Source organism: Salvia splendens, chromosome 21 (genome assembly GCF_004379255.2).
Source record: "Salvia splendens isolate huo1 chromosome 21, SspV2, whole genome shotgun sequence".
NCBI lineage: Eukaryota > Viridiplantae > Streptophyta > Magnoliopsida > Lamiales > Lamiaceae > Salvia > Salvia splendens.
This window is the reverse complement of record NC_056052.1, coordinates 100,754-114,927: the sequence shown is the minus strand read 5'-3', so window position 1 is coordinate 114,927 and position 14,174 is coordinate 100,754. Positions and strand designations below refer to the sequence as shown.

General features: G+C 39.1%; 1 protein-coding gene across 1 annotated transcript; it reads right to left on the bottom strand.

Moving 5' to 3' along the window:
- Positions 1 to 3,206, bottom strand: LOC121783405. The gene is made up of 7 exons (XM_042181464.1): positions 3,039 to 3,206; positions 2,864 to 2,962; positions 1,886 to 2,216; positions 1,118 to 1,252; positions 724 to 806; positions 407 to 512; positions 1 to 330 (listed from the first exon to the last, which is right to left on the bottom strand). The coding sequence occupies exons 1-7, from the start codon at positions 3,185 to 3,187 to the stop codon at positions 235 to 237; spliced, it is 999 nt and encodes a 332-aa protein (XP_042037398.1). The 5' UTR covers positions 3,188 to 3,206; the 3' UTR covers positions 1 to 234.
- Positions 3,207 to 14,174: the final 10,968 nt, after the last annotated feature.

Below are 14,174 nucleotides of genomic sequence, written 5' to 3'. Positions count from 1 at the left end.
TATTTGAAATGACATTACTAGATAGATTATTGAACCTAGTTGACATTTATATCAGATGAAAAAAACTAATGTTTCTGTCATAAGTTAAACTTCATGATGGTGTACAGTCAAACCAAGTCATATGAAAAAAGTTAACCCCCACAGGATTCGATTCCTTTTCTTCAGGATTCGCTCGGGCAGAAAGCTTCGCCTGATGGTAATGGTGCCATTTTCGGCCTATCTGAGGGGGACATCCTAGATAGAGTTGTTACCGGAGACTTTCCATCTTTGAAATCCGGCACTATCAAACATGAACGAACTGGCATTCCGATGTCCACCACCTCCATATTTCTGAGTAAAATTAGAAAATAGGCCAAATCTTTAGTTGCATCTCCAAACAACATTAGTTCAGAAAGCAGAAAATTACCTGTGATATGGGTGTAGTGTCCTCTTCACGAACACTCCTTAGGCTAATTTTCAACCGTGAGTCATTCTCAAGTTCAGGAACTCTGTATACAACAGCTCCAATTCCCCTGCAGAAAATGAGCGATAAGGATGAGGGGGAAGAATGATGAAAATTGCAAGCTGCTATTGAGTTCAAAGAAACACCAAGCTCAGCCTCAAGAACAAGCAAATAAGCATGGCCTGTGAATCTAACCCAGATACCCACCTTTGAACTACTATCTATAACTGGGAACATAAAACCTCAGGTTCATTAGAGAGTTCAAGTCAGTAACAACAAACCTCAGGTTCATTTTGAGGCTTTTAAGAGCTAATTGATTTCCAAGCTCACTCCTTAGTTCCTGGATGGAATCCGCATTGACAGCCTAAAGGATAAAGATCCAAATAAATATGTAATGATAGATCAAAATGAAATACCAAACAAGTATTAGCAATGATTCAAAAGCCAGATATGTACACTTGTCTGGAATATTGAAAGTTAAATTGTTATGCAGCACAAATAACTTAACTGAAGTTATTTGTCAACTCACAGATGGACAAATGCAGATTGTATGATGTTTAACTCGACCCAAGTCAACCAATCATGATAAAGCACCAAAAGAAACACTTCAACTGAATTTGGTTAACAGAAGCTGGATTCAGTGTAACAAATGCAGTAGAAGATAATCAACTTTACCAGGCAATTTCCAAAAGCACCACCACCGAGAGTTATTTCATAGGAAAGCTTGAGAACCTCATCTATCTTTTTCTGTTTGTCTGCCAAGCTTGACATACCTTGACTTATTACTGAGTCAAGTTCTAAGGAGAGAAGCTGAAACCAAATCAATATAATTAGATAAGTAGTTATAAAACTTAAAAAACCAGAAAAGGTGAGGGCAACTATATTTGGTCAGCTAGAGGACTAAGAGGAGAAAGAAAATATCTCAAAATAATCATGATACACTGCAGAAGACGACAGTGCTGATGCAAAAAGGTGAGAGAGAAGGAAGGAAAAGCCAAACTCTTGCCCCTAGTGTAATCTAAAGGCTTGTAAATTGTAATAACCCCTCGTTTCACTAGTTGTCTTCTCAGCATTCAAAAAGATAAGGGCAAAGAAGATAAAATAAAATATCATGATGAATGGAGCGCAATAAACATCTTCCTGAACCATGATCATTAATCAATATGGTGCTCATAGACTTTGAAATTATGAAGCATGTTAATGATACACACTTCATTATTCAGGTATAGGTGTTCATATGTCCAGCTAGCATTTTCACAACTTACAACATGTAGATCATGGCTAGTGTTAAAGTATTTCAACTCTGCTCTCAAAGTTATCGAATAGATGATTCAAAAAGTGATCCTTTGCTCAAAGACACATAATTCATTTTCGTAAACATCGCAGGTACCTAATAATCTGAGTACAGTTGCCAATTTAGAAAGTGTGTAGAATACAAGTTACCTGTTGGAACAGGGAGGGATTTAATGTGACATCAAATTCAAGATTCAAATCCTTCAATCCACTACTAAATGCTTTACTATTTGGAAGGTGCCACCTCCACAAATCAGCATCCTCAATATATTCAACTAGTCTCCTCACTCTTTGGAATTCAGCAATGGCACCATTAGTATCACTGTTGATGTCCCCACACAAGAGTTTCTCCTTAAAATAATCATAAGCTATAGTAGCTCCACTCCTGTCCATGTCTATCACTTTAGTCACATTCCCATTAGTTGATGTCCCCGAACCCAACAACTCGAGTGCAGTCTTATGATGATCCAGGACTACAACCCTATATATCACCAATCAAACAAACAGAATTACCAAAAATGGTGAAACACTGAATGGCCCTAGATGGATAATGCATTACTGGAGATAGTTTTGTTTCCTGTTTATTCTTTAAATGATATATGGTGGGAATCTAATCATGCTCCCACTATGCACTAACTTACCACATTAGCTCCAGACAAAAGGTGTAACAAACGAATCACCAAATTTCATAATTGTTTAATTTCATATCCAAACGCAACAAATGAGCAAAACCCACTAAAAAGTTTTAATCTTGATCCACAATCCATATCACAAAAACCACAATCATCTCCCCACATCAATAATCAACTTGCCTATTGCCTAATGGATGGATGACTACAAAAAAAAAAAAGAAGACAAAAGTTACAATGAACTTAGTGTTCTTCATATTTCTCATGACGTGCAATTCTGATGAATGTAAAACTAATCTTTCTTACACATGGCATATTACTATCCGCTAACGTGTCAACACCTTACGCTATTGATGAAACAATATGTATTTGGATTGAGGAAAAAACGAGAGCAAACATATAGTTGGATTAAAAAGAGAGAGAGCAGTAAGTTCGTTTATGTGGAAATATACTAAATTGGTGTATTTGGATTGAAAGAAAAGTAAAAAATCAAACTTGCCTTCCAACTTTACGAGAGAGCTGCTCGACGAAACCTGGCGGCCCCACAAAGTCCAGCAGGTAAACATTATCAATTTCATTCAAGGGCAAGTCCTCAGCTCTGCAAAATTACAAACACCTTTTGCGCATGAATATTTAAACAAGCAATTTGTGAATGGAATTGAAGATGTGGGAACCTGATAGGAGAGTAGACGGTGTTGGGAAAGAAGCGAGGAGGAGTGGAGGCCGGAGCATGAGAGAAGTATAGGTAGGCTGCTAATGCACCGAAGGCGCCGTCGGGGCAGGGGTAGTGATACAGAACCGCCGATTTCTGGAGTGCCGCCATTCTAGAGTTTACTTCACGATTAAACGACTTCTTCGATATATATATATATATATATATATATATATATATATTATATAGGATTGTGATCAAGATAGAACCATTCTTAAACGTAGAACCATTCTTAAACGTAGAACAAATGCCAAACGGAGCTCGTTAGATCTTTTAATCCAATGGTGTTGATTTGCACAGCAACTTCCCATTACAACCAAAACTATTATTAATGGGTGAATGCAGAGAAGTGAAAAAATAAAGCATGCATGGACTCTTCTTCGTTTCATTCATTCTTCATCAACATGTGAGTTTTTTCACATGTTGAGTCCGGAATGTCGTGAAAACATAGTCTAATATGTATGATTTTTAATCTTGACCGTCATTTTTTCCTCATCCAATGAATAAAATATGTAGAGTTCTAGGTTCTACACTTAAGAATGGTTCTATCTTTAACGCAACCCTATATATATATATATATATGGTTTTGATCTATGCAAAACTAGATTTAAATACAGAAACGCAGAACAATATCATAATTAGGTCACTTTTAGGTCATAATTAGGTAATTTTTAGGTCATGCTAACAAAGCATGACCTAAAACGATCTTAGCATGACATTAAACCCAAATATTATAATATGACCTAAAATTGCTTAATTATGACCTTCCGTGTTTTTGGTTAATTATTGACCATTAGATCATCTAATCCTGGGGCCAAGATTTGGTCTGCATTTCTGGATTTAAACACATACTTATTTTGATCGTCTCCCTATATATATATATATATATATATATATTATTTAATCTGTTATTTTGCTATTTATTTTGTTTACTAATTTAAAATTATGAAAAAAGTTAAAAATATAAAAATAAGTTGTGGCTTATTTTGAGAGCATCTCCAGTAACGGCGTCAAAATCGCGACGCCGATTTTTCGCCGACGCCGGTTCTGACGCCGAACCATTGGAACCGGCGTCGGTGAAATCGACGTCAAAATCGGCGTGGTAATGCCGATTCGCGCGATGACGCCGGTTCCGACGCCGATCCTCACGGCGCCATTGTGGGTCCCGGATCGGCGTCAAACCGGCGTCAGATTTTATTTTTTATTTTTTTTTCTTTTGAAAACATTATATATACGCGCTTTGAACGTCATTTTCATTCGCACCACTTGTTTTAACGAGTATTCTCTCTACCTTACTTTCTGTTCAAGATCAATAACGAGCAATGGAGAACAACTACGAAGGTACTGCACTGACTCCCGGGGGATGGTCTCAGACTCCCCCGCCTCCCGGTGTAGGGTCTCAGACGGCCCCGACTCCCGGGGTAGGGTCCCATACTTCCCCGGCTCCTGGGGGAGGTGGTTGGCCTCCGATGACCGGGTACTACAACATGTACCCGTGGCAGCAGATGATGCCGGGGTGGGCACCCGGCATGCAGCCCCCTATGCAGATGATGCCGGGGTGGGCACCCGGGATGCAGCCATCGACGCAGCAGATGATTCCACCGGCGCAGCAGATGATTCCCCCGGCGCAGGGGACGCACGGGGGGGACAACGCCTATCGGCCGACTTTTGATTTTTCCACCGGTTCTTCGCACACATCGACCCCAACGGATGCACAGTATACGGAGACCTTCTCCTTAGCGGACTTGGGTTTTGATATGAACGAGGTTCCGGAAACTCTCATTCAAAGCCAGGGAGTAGAGCGGGGTAAGAAGAAGGGCAAGGCCAAGAAGGTCGGCGAGTCGTCGCAGCCGGAGGCGGAAATCCGGGGCCGAAGGAAGTGGATGGACGCGGAGAACGTTGCGGTTGCCAAGGCGTGGGTGAGTGTCTGCGACGATCCTCTCGTTTCGAACAACCAGAGGATAGTCAACTTGTGGGCCAAGGTAGCCGCAGCCTACAGGGCATTTTGCCCTGAAGGGAGACCGTGCACCGGGGAGGAGGTCCGGAAGTGCTGGGACCGAATCAGGTCTGGCGTCTCTCGATTTTCGGGTTTGTACGCCAACGCCCTCCGCATGCAGACCAGTGGCCAAACAGAGGAAGACTGTAGGAGGATTGCGGAGAGAGCCTACCCCGATCCGCAGAAGAAGTACTATGAGTTCACCTACTGGAACTGCTACGTTGTGCTCAACGAGTCGGAGAAATTCCGGGCAGGCGTCGACGCTGGCTGGCCGAAGAGGCAGAAACTGAACTATACCGGAGATTATAGCGGCAGCAGCGGTGGTTCGACAGACCTCCCCGAGACGGCCCAGGAGGTCCCGACTCCTCGTTCGTTCGGTCGCCGACCTCGCCCGGTTGGCCAAAGGCGGGCGCAACAGGTTGCGAGCCCAGGGGGTCCATTCGACATCCCCCCTCGGCAGGTCTACCGAGGAGCTCAAATTCTTCGCGCGCCAACAAACGCGCGCTCAAATGGTGAAGACCTTAGCCGACTTCCAAGCGGCGGTGGACCCCGAGGTGAAGGATTTTCTTCGTGTATTGCTCCAGAGCCAGCGTGAAGAATTGGAGGCGATGAGGAGGGACACCGGCGGGAATAGCCGCGGCGTAGGTGGCGACGGAGGCGGCGACGACGACGGTGAAGAAGCGCTGGGCGACGACGAAGACGAGGACGGCGGCGAGGAGTGATTTTGTTTTACTTTTTTAAATTAATGCACTTTTTAATTTTTGTACTTTTTTTAAAATTATTGTACTTTTTTTTAAAATCAATGTACTTTTTAAGTTTTAATATTATTATTCAAATTTTCCATATTTGTCTCGTAAATTAAATTCCGTATGTTGATACGAGTGTAAATTAAATTATATAATTGTTATTAGTGATGTGGATAGGTAGTGTGAAGGCTATGTGAGGGCTATTTGATGTCCAGTTGATGTGGCAGGAGAATTGTAGTGCTGATGATGTGGCAGTGTGAAGGCTATTTGAGGGCTATTTGACGTCCTAACCTATTGGAGATGCTCTAATCCGCCTAATTTAAAATCGAAGCCAACTTGTTGTACAAAGAAATCCCAACTTGTTGTACTAATAATTTCTTTTGGGGTTTTCTTTCTCTTTTCCATGAATTTTATTTTAATATTTTAATTTTCTCAGATGAAAGGATGTGCAAGTGGCCAAGCAGGCCATTCAATTCATGATTGTCCTCTCTGTATATGCAATTATTAATTTATTGTACTAATAAAACTTTCATTGTTGACCAAAACCAAAATTTAATAAGGAAGAAGTATCGAAACAACGAAGGTTATTGCAAAAATAGAAAATGAAAAAAATAACAAGAGAATCCAAAATGAAAGGGACAAACCCTCTAATTCTTTTACTCCAGATTTTGGTGTTTCCAATTATTACCCTCATCGAAACAATCGACAATTAAAGAAGAAAGAATAATTATTGTTTTCTAGTATCAAACTAAATTGTGTAATTAGTGGATGCATAGTTTCAGCCAAAGCTAAGTATTATTGCCAAATTTCATAATTCTTTTTATTTAAAAATTATCATACACAAAGTATTTATTACCGGCTGAAGGGTCCAATTTTATATCTAAGCCATCCACATCCGTGTCTCAATACCGTCTCATCCCTTAACTATTCATGGGTCTCACTGCACTTTTTACCTCATCTTTTAACTAAGAGACAGTACATGCGTCCCTCTATCTCTTAATCATCTCATCCCTTAACTATTCATTCAATTTCATTTTTTACTTTTATTTCCAACAAATTCAATTAATAAAAACACACTTCATTAAATAAAAGAAAATTACAATTTAAAATCCTAAAAAGAATATATACATAATTAAAATCTTTAAAAATATAGTGTTTGTGTGTAGAAAAAATGGTGGGGGAATTGGATTATTTATATATGAATGTGGGAAAAAAAAAGAAAAAAAAAATCTGCAAAAAAACTGTTAAAAAAACGGCCGAAAAGAAACGGTCAATTTTTTTTCTTTATTTTCCGCTTTTTTTAAATTAAAAATAGCCTGGAAACGACGCCCACTCACAGTGTCGTCGAGTGGGCGTCGCGCCCCACTCGCTGCTCGCCACGTTGCCAACGCGCGTGGCGAGACAGCTCGCCACATACCCCTCCCCCTGGGCTACGAGACGCGACGGAACATCCACATCGGTGTGTCGATGCGGTCTCGTCTCGCCGGGACGAGACCGAGCCCGCATCGAGACACTGATGCGGATGCTCTAAAGGCTAGTTTATCTTCAACTATTTACACTAAACTCAAACTATTTTAGTATATATATCACATCAAATATGATTTTGCTCATACAATTTATTTATGTTAAACTCAAACTTAAAATAATACTCCATTCTCTATATTAAGTCTTTTATACTTATAAAATTTGGTTTGTTTTAGTGTAAAAGTAAAAATCAGTATTTATTACTCAAAAACTAAAAATAAATTTATTTTTGAGTAACATTGAAAGTAATTATCCATCTCATTTTAGGTTTTAGTATACACATTATAGATGGTCATAGTATAAACACTCAGTTGCATAGTCTACTCGAACCCCACCCCCAAATTATTTATAGATAATAGTTATTTAAATCTTGCATATTTATCATGGAATCTCGGCCTACGATAAATTGTTAAAACATAGTCTTAAAATTTCTACAATCATGTCATCCATGTATACAGTGACGGCCATGATTTTGATGTTGGGAGCCCAGATTGCTCTTAATAAATATGGAGTATTTACAGATGTTGTCGTATCAATATCGCCAAAAATAATTGCGGACCTTATGGCATGAGTATTAGAATAACGCAAGAGATAGAAACCAAAAAATATATAGGATTGTTGATAAATTCTTATGTTTTGATGTTTTTCTTTGAATTGAGTAACAAAAATAAAAAGTGTCTGTAAGTGAAAAAAATATAAAAATCATATGTAATAAACAATCAGAAAAATAAAATTGAGCATTTATTAGAAAAGAAGAGTAACAATAATGTATATAAGTAAAATAAAAGTATAATAATTAAAGTGAAGTAAAAATGAAACATAAAAGTGAAAACGTGCACTTTAAATAAAAATTTAATCAGTAAAACAAATAAAACTCTGCAAACAGAGTAAGTATAAGTAAAGCAAGTCTTATAGAAATGAACTCAATTTTCTTATTCATCTATCATGCAAAAATAATCCATATTCTAAACCTTTTTCTTCTTCTCTTTTATTTTATCGTTCATAGGACTTATTATCCACTACATTATTTTATGCATTCTTAATTGTATTCATTCACTTATATTATACCAATTACATATTAAAGCTCGTCTTAACCCTAAATAGCATATATCTATGAGATGTAGAGAATATTTGCAAAAGTGACCATTGTTTTTTTCTCATAAAAATTTTATCTTCATCGTTTTTATACTTTTATTTCTTTGCTTGTTCTCAACGAAAATACTCTCTCCATTCACCAATATAAGGCTACGCTTGATCGGGCACGTGTTTTAAGAAATTCAATAGAAAATGATTGAAAATATTAGTGGAAGGCGAGTCTTACTTTTATAGGAATATTAATTTTATAATAAAATATAAGTGAGATAAAACTAATGAATATAAGGTTCATATTAAAAGTAGTACAAAAGTAAATGAAAAATTTATTGATGGACAAACCAAAATAGCAAAATGAGTGATTTACTGATAGGCGATAGAGTAATAATTTTGCAAATTCATGTCTTTGGTAGCTGCGATTAGTCTCCCCTCACTACAATTAGGTGGCAATTTAAATATATGAACATGATTTGATACTCTCACTCCGCTATTGTCGTTACTAAGAGCATCCACTATAGGCGGCCTTCCCCAATAGCCCCGGCCCCTTTTTTGTCCATAGCCCCACTTTTTTGTCCATAGCCCCAATTTTTTCCTCCACTACCCACTATAGGCGGACACTTCCAATAGCCCCGAAATTTTAATAACCAATTTTAATTTTAATTCAATTATAATAAGTAATTAAATTTATCGGACTATACGTAATTATAAAAAAACGGGTATAAGTGAAGAAATTAAAATTAAACACTACATTTTCGTTGTATTAAAGTGGGGGTAAAATTATACAACGAAATATTAATCTATTAAACATCATAATAGTGTTCACACTGCACCGGCACCTCCCCTACGTGCCCAAACTTCTTCAACCAAATCGGCCTGGAGTGTGGTATGTGCTGTGCTCCTGCGCATATCACTGAAACGTTGGATCAAATATTCATTGCTCGGTGGTACGCCCATCTGGATCGGCGCGGAGGCGAATCCGTTACTTGTACTTGCCCCCTCTTCCGGTGCCCAGCGCTCTGCCCCAAATCCTTCATCTTCTATTATCATATTATGCAATATGATACATGCTAACATAATATTTGCGACATCATCTTCGTGCCAAACTCGTGCCGGGCACCGTATAATTGCCCATCGCGCTTGGAGGACACCAAAAGCTCGCTCAACATCCTTCCTAGCACCCTCTTGTTTCCGCGCAAAGTATTGTTTCTTCGGTCCTACCGGTTGGCGAATTGTCTTGACGAATACTGGCCATCGGGGATATATCTCATCTGCCAAATAGTATCCCCTTCTGTATTGCATGCCGTTGGCTACGAAGCTGATTTCTGGACCCTCGCCCCGACACTCGTCATTGAAGAGCGGCGATGACTAAAGAACGTTTATGTCGTTGTTCGAACCGGCAACACCAAAATATGCATGCCAGATCCGCAAGCGGTAGTCTGCTACGGCTTCCAGAATCATCGATGGATGTTTGCTTTTGAATCCAGTTGTGAACTGGCCTTTCCACGCCACCGGGCAGTTCTTCCACTCCCAATGCATGCAATCGATGCTTCCTAACATTCCTAGGAAAACCGTGGATCGAACCGTGCATATCCAGCAGATTTTGACATTCAGCAGGGGTGGGCTTTCGTAGGAACTCCCCGCCAAATATTTCCCGAATCCCCTTACAAAACTGCCTAAGCACCGTGAGGCTAGTCGTCTCACCCATCTGTAGGTATTCGTCGAACATATGTGTGTGAAGAGGTGGAATGTTTGGTGTGAAAATAATGAGAAGTGGAGGAGTGGTATTTATAGATATAATTTACGAAAAAAAAAACTCAAACGGGGCGGACGTCCATAGCCCGTCACCCCACTATAGATCGCCCCCCCATTGCCCCGGATCACCCCGCCGCCACCACCATTGCTCCGTCCTCGCCCCGTAGGAGGCGAAGCCTCTACCGCCCCACCCTCGCCCCATTTTTCTTGTCCGCCCCGGGGCCGACGTCCGATCCACTATAGACCGCCCCACCCTCGCTCCAGATTTTCGTCCGCCCCCTTTCCTCCTATAGTGGATGCTCTAACATTGCCAGTTCATTATGATATCATCCATTATCATTGTAAAAGAAAAAAGTGCAATTTCCGAGAGTGTGGTAATATACGAAATCAAGATTTCAAATTCTCATAGTAAGAAAGTTGGAGACGTAGATGTGTATGCTTATCCAACTGGATCGATTATTTTATAATTTAAAATAAACAAACATTTTACTATGTACAAATATACTTTTTCAATCTAATAGACTATTCTAAGTAAACAAAAGTATTAGTTCCATAACCTTGACATATTTTCAAAAACATTAATCACATTCACAAAATTCATATTTACATTAATCATATTTTATAAATGATAATTCCCAAAAATCATAATTTCGTAATCATATTCTCAAGAAATGATATATCCAAAAATGTCATAATTCCAAAAATCTATTAATGAAAAATACTAATGAGTCATATATTTAAAACTCAGTTTAAGACTTTTTTTATGATTACGAAATGAGTCATTTTTATGACATTAAATTTAAAACTCAGTTTAAGACTTTTTTTAATTTTCGGTTCATATATTTATTTAAAAATTGGATGTTCAGATTAGATATTTTAAAAGCCAAAGTAATCCAAAATTCAAAATATATTTATATATATTTAATAAAATATGGAGTATTACAATTATAAACTTAACTAATATACAAATTTTTGTGTTGAACATACGTAATTGTAGTAATTAGATTTTTATTTTACATTATCCCACTTTAGATTTTTTCAAATTAGATTTCATAATTCAGATTTAAATTTTCTAACAATTCAATCATTTGACTCAATTACTCTATCACCATCCAAGTTCCACGCTATCATTCCGGCGGTCAACGTCTTAAGATTCTCCACATAGGAGCCACGTCAAATGGGTGGCATTTATGTAATTTCCTCAAACGCTAGCACCATTTTGGGGGTAATTACACGTTTCATACAAAATGTTTTAGAGCATCTTCAGTGGCGGACGTCTAGTCGGACATCCGCGACGGGCGACCGGGACGTCCGCCATTGTGGCGTTTCAACTCGGATACGGACGTCCTCGGACGTGCGGGCGACGGGCGGGCGGACGTCCGCCATTGTGGCATGGGTCGGACGTCCGGGTCGGACGTCCTGTATATTAATTTTTTTTAAAAACTCTATATATACGGCTCGTTGAACTTCATTTCATTCGCACCACTATGTAATTTTTTTTTCAAATCATGTATGTTTTTTTAAATGAAGTTGTTAATTTTTCTCGTTCGTATTCGTGTTGAAATTTTATTTCTGTAAACGTAAATTGCTTTATTTGTGAATTTGTGATGTTTTTTATTGCGGGAAGTCCTAGTGGGAAGGGCGATGGGAAGAGCGGATTGTGAAGGGGATGTCCTAGTGACGTGGCAGTGGGATGGGAAGTCCTAGTGACGTGGCAGGAGGTGTTTTTGGGAAGTCCTAGTGACGTGGCAGGAGGTGTTTTTGGGAAGTCCTAGTGGATGTCCGAGTGAGACATCCACCCACTGGAGATGCTCTTACCTTTGTTTCAATTTAGTATAAAAAGTATTAAGTTTACATATTTCATACAAAAAGTTACATTAGTGTTTTAAATTAATACATTCCGTTAAATACTTTAAACACAGTTAGTTAGTTTATAATTTGTCCAACTTATCATCATAATAAAAGAATAATTAGAGATTTAATACAATTAATCACTCTAAAAAATAATAGTCAATATTAATTCTTCCAGCAATTGATCGTGGTTTAATTCTTTATAGGACACAGTATAAAATAAGTCCATATTTCATCTTTACAAAATGTCTAATTTGAGCTTCAAACAGTCAATATTTAATTTTTACAAAAAAGATTCAATATCTTTTTAGTTGTATTCTCTATTGTTACATGAGAAAGCCTCGACAATAAAATGCTTCGCTAATTTGATGGTGAAGAGTGGTGATCTTTTTCTATGTGTTTTTCATTTTTGTGAGTAATAAAAATAACTGTGTTTGAAATAATTAATGGAAAGTTTTAATTTAAAACTTTTTGTACAAATTTGAAACATTGATGAAACTTTTTATATGTATAATGTAATTGGAAGTAACGGTGTTAGCAATAGCTTAATAGAATGTATTAATTTAAAACACTAATGTAACTTTTTGTATGAAATATGTAAACTTAATATTTTTTGTACTAAATTGAAACAAGGTAAAACATTTTGCATGAAACATGAAATTACCCCGCCATTTTCCAACCAGAAACCCCACCCTTACCTGCCTTTTTATCCCTTACAGTATTTTTCTCCACACTTCTCACTCATTACCCACCCAACCCTCTCTCACCCTTAGAGCATCCACAACCGTGCTCTTGCGGGCCCGGGCCCACTTTTTCTGCCTGCTCTTTGGCAAGAGCACAACACCCACAGTTGTGCTCTTCCGCAAGGACGAGCACAATTAATTTAAAATTCAATTAAACAAAAACATTTTCATAATACTAAAATTCATTAAAAAAACCTAAATAATATTACAAATGACAAATAAAATAAAAACGACATAATTAAAATCCTAAAAATTAAAAATTACATAATTAAAATACTAAAAATTAAAAAAACCACTACTCGTTGCCGAATTTCGCCCACATGTGTTTGATTAGGTCTTCTTGTAGCTGAATGTGGTTTCGGGTATCGCGCATTGTGTGCCTTGTCTCGATCCTCTGGCCAACCGTCGTATGCTCAACTCAGTGTGGGGGAGACCTCGCTGTTGAGCTTCCGGCTTCATCCTCGTCGTAGAAGCTAGCCGCCCTCGGCCCTTCGTCGGCTATAATCATGTTGTGTAAGATAATACACGTGAACATGATGTCGGCTATATTATTCACGTACCACAGCCGAGCCAGGGCCTTCACAATGTTGAATCGGGCTTGAAGGACCCCGAAGGCTCTTTCGACGTATTTCCGCGCGGACTCTTGACGCTGCGCAAAAAGAACCCATCTCAGGTCGTGCGGGTTGCTGAGCGTCTTCACGAAAGTCGACCACCTTGGGTAGATACCATCGACGAGATAGTAACCCATGTGGTATGTAGTTCCGTTGATGGTGAAGTCGATCGCCGGTGCAGCGGTGCTACACCATTCATCACATCATTGAAGAGGGGTGACGAATAGAGCACGCTATAGTCGTTGTTGGATCCGGCAACGCCAAAATATGCATGCCAAATCCATAGGCGGTAGTCGGCGACCGCCTCAAGGATAAGTGTTGGGCCGCCGCCTTTGTGACCGCTTAAGTGTTGCCCCATCCAAGCAGTCGGACAATTCTTCCTCCTCCAATGCATGCAGTCAATGCTGCCAAGCATTTCGGGAAAGCCATGGACTGATTCGTGAAGACGAAGCAATCGTTGGCAATCATTGGTGGTGGGTACCCGAAGGAATTCATCCTCGAAAAGCTGAACGAACGCCCTCGCAAAAATTCTTTAGACAAAGGATTCCAGTGGACTCACCGATATGCAAATACTCGTCGAAGATGTCGGCCGTTTGCCCAGTAGCGAGTTGTCGGATGGCACACGTACACTTTTACAACAGCGTGATACTTTGCCGGCAGCTGCATCTGGACCTGTTTGGAAGAATTCAACACATGCGGACAATGTGTTGACAATTCGCATAAACAAGCGCTTTGACATGCGAAAACGACGCCTGAAGTAATCTGCCGGAAACCGCGGCTGGT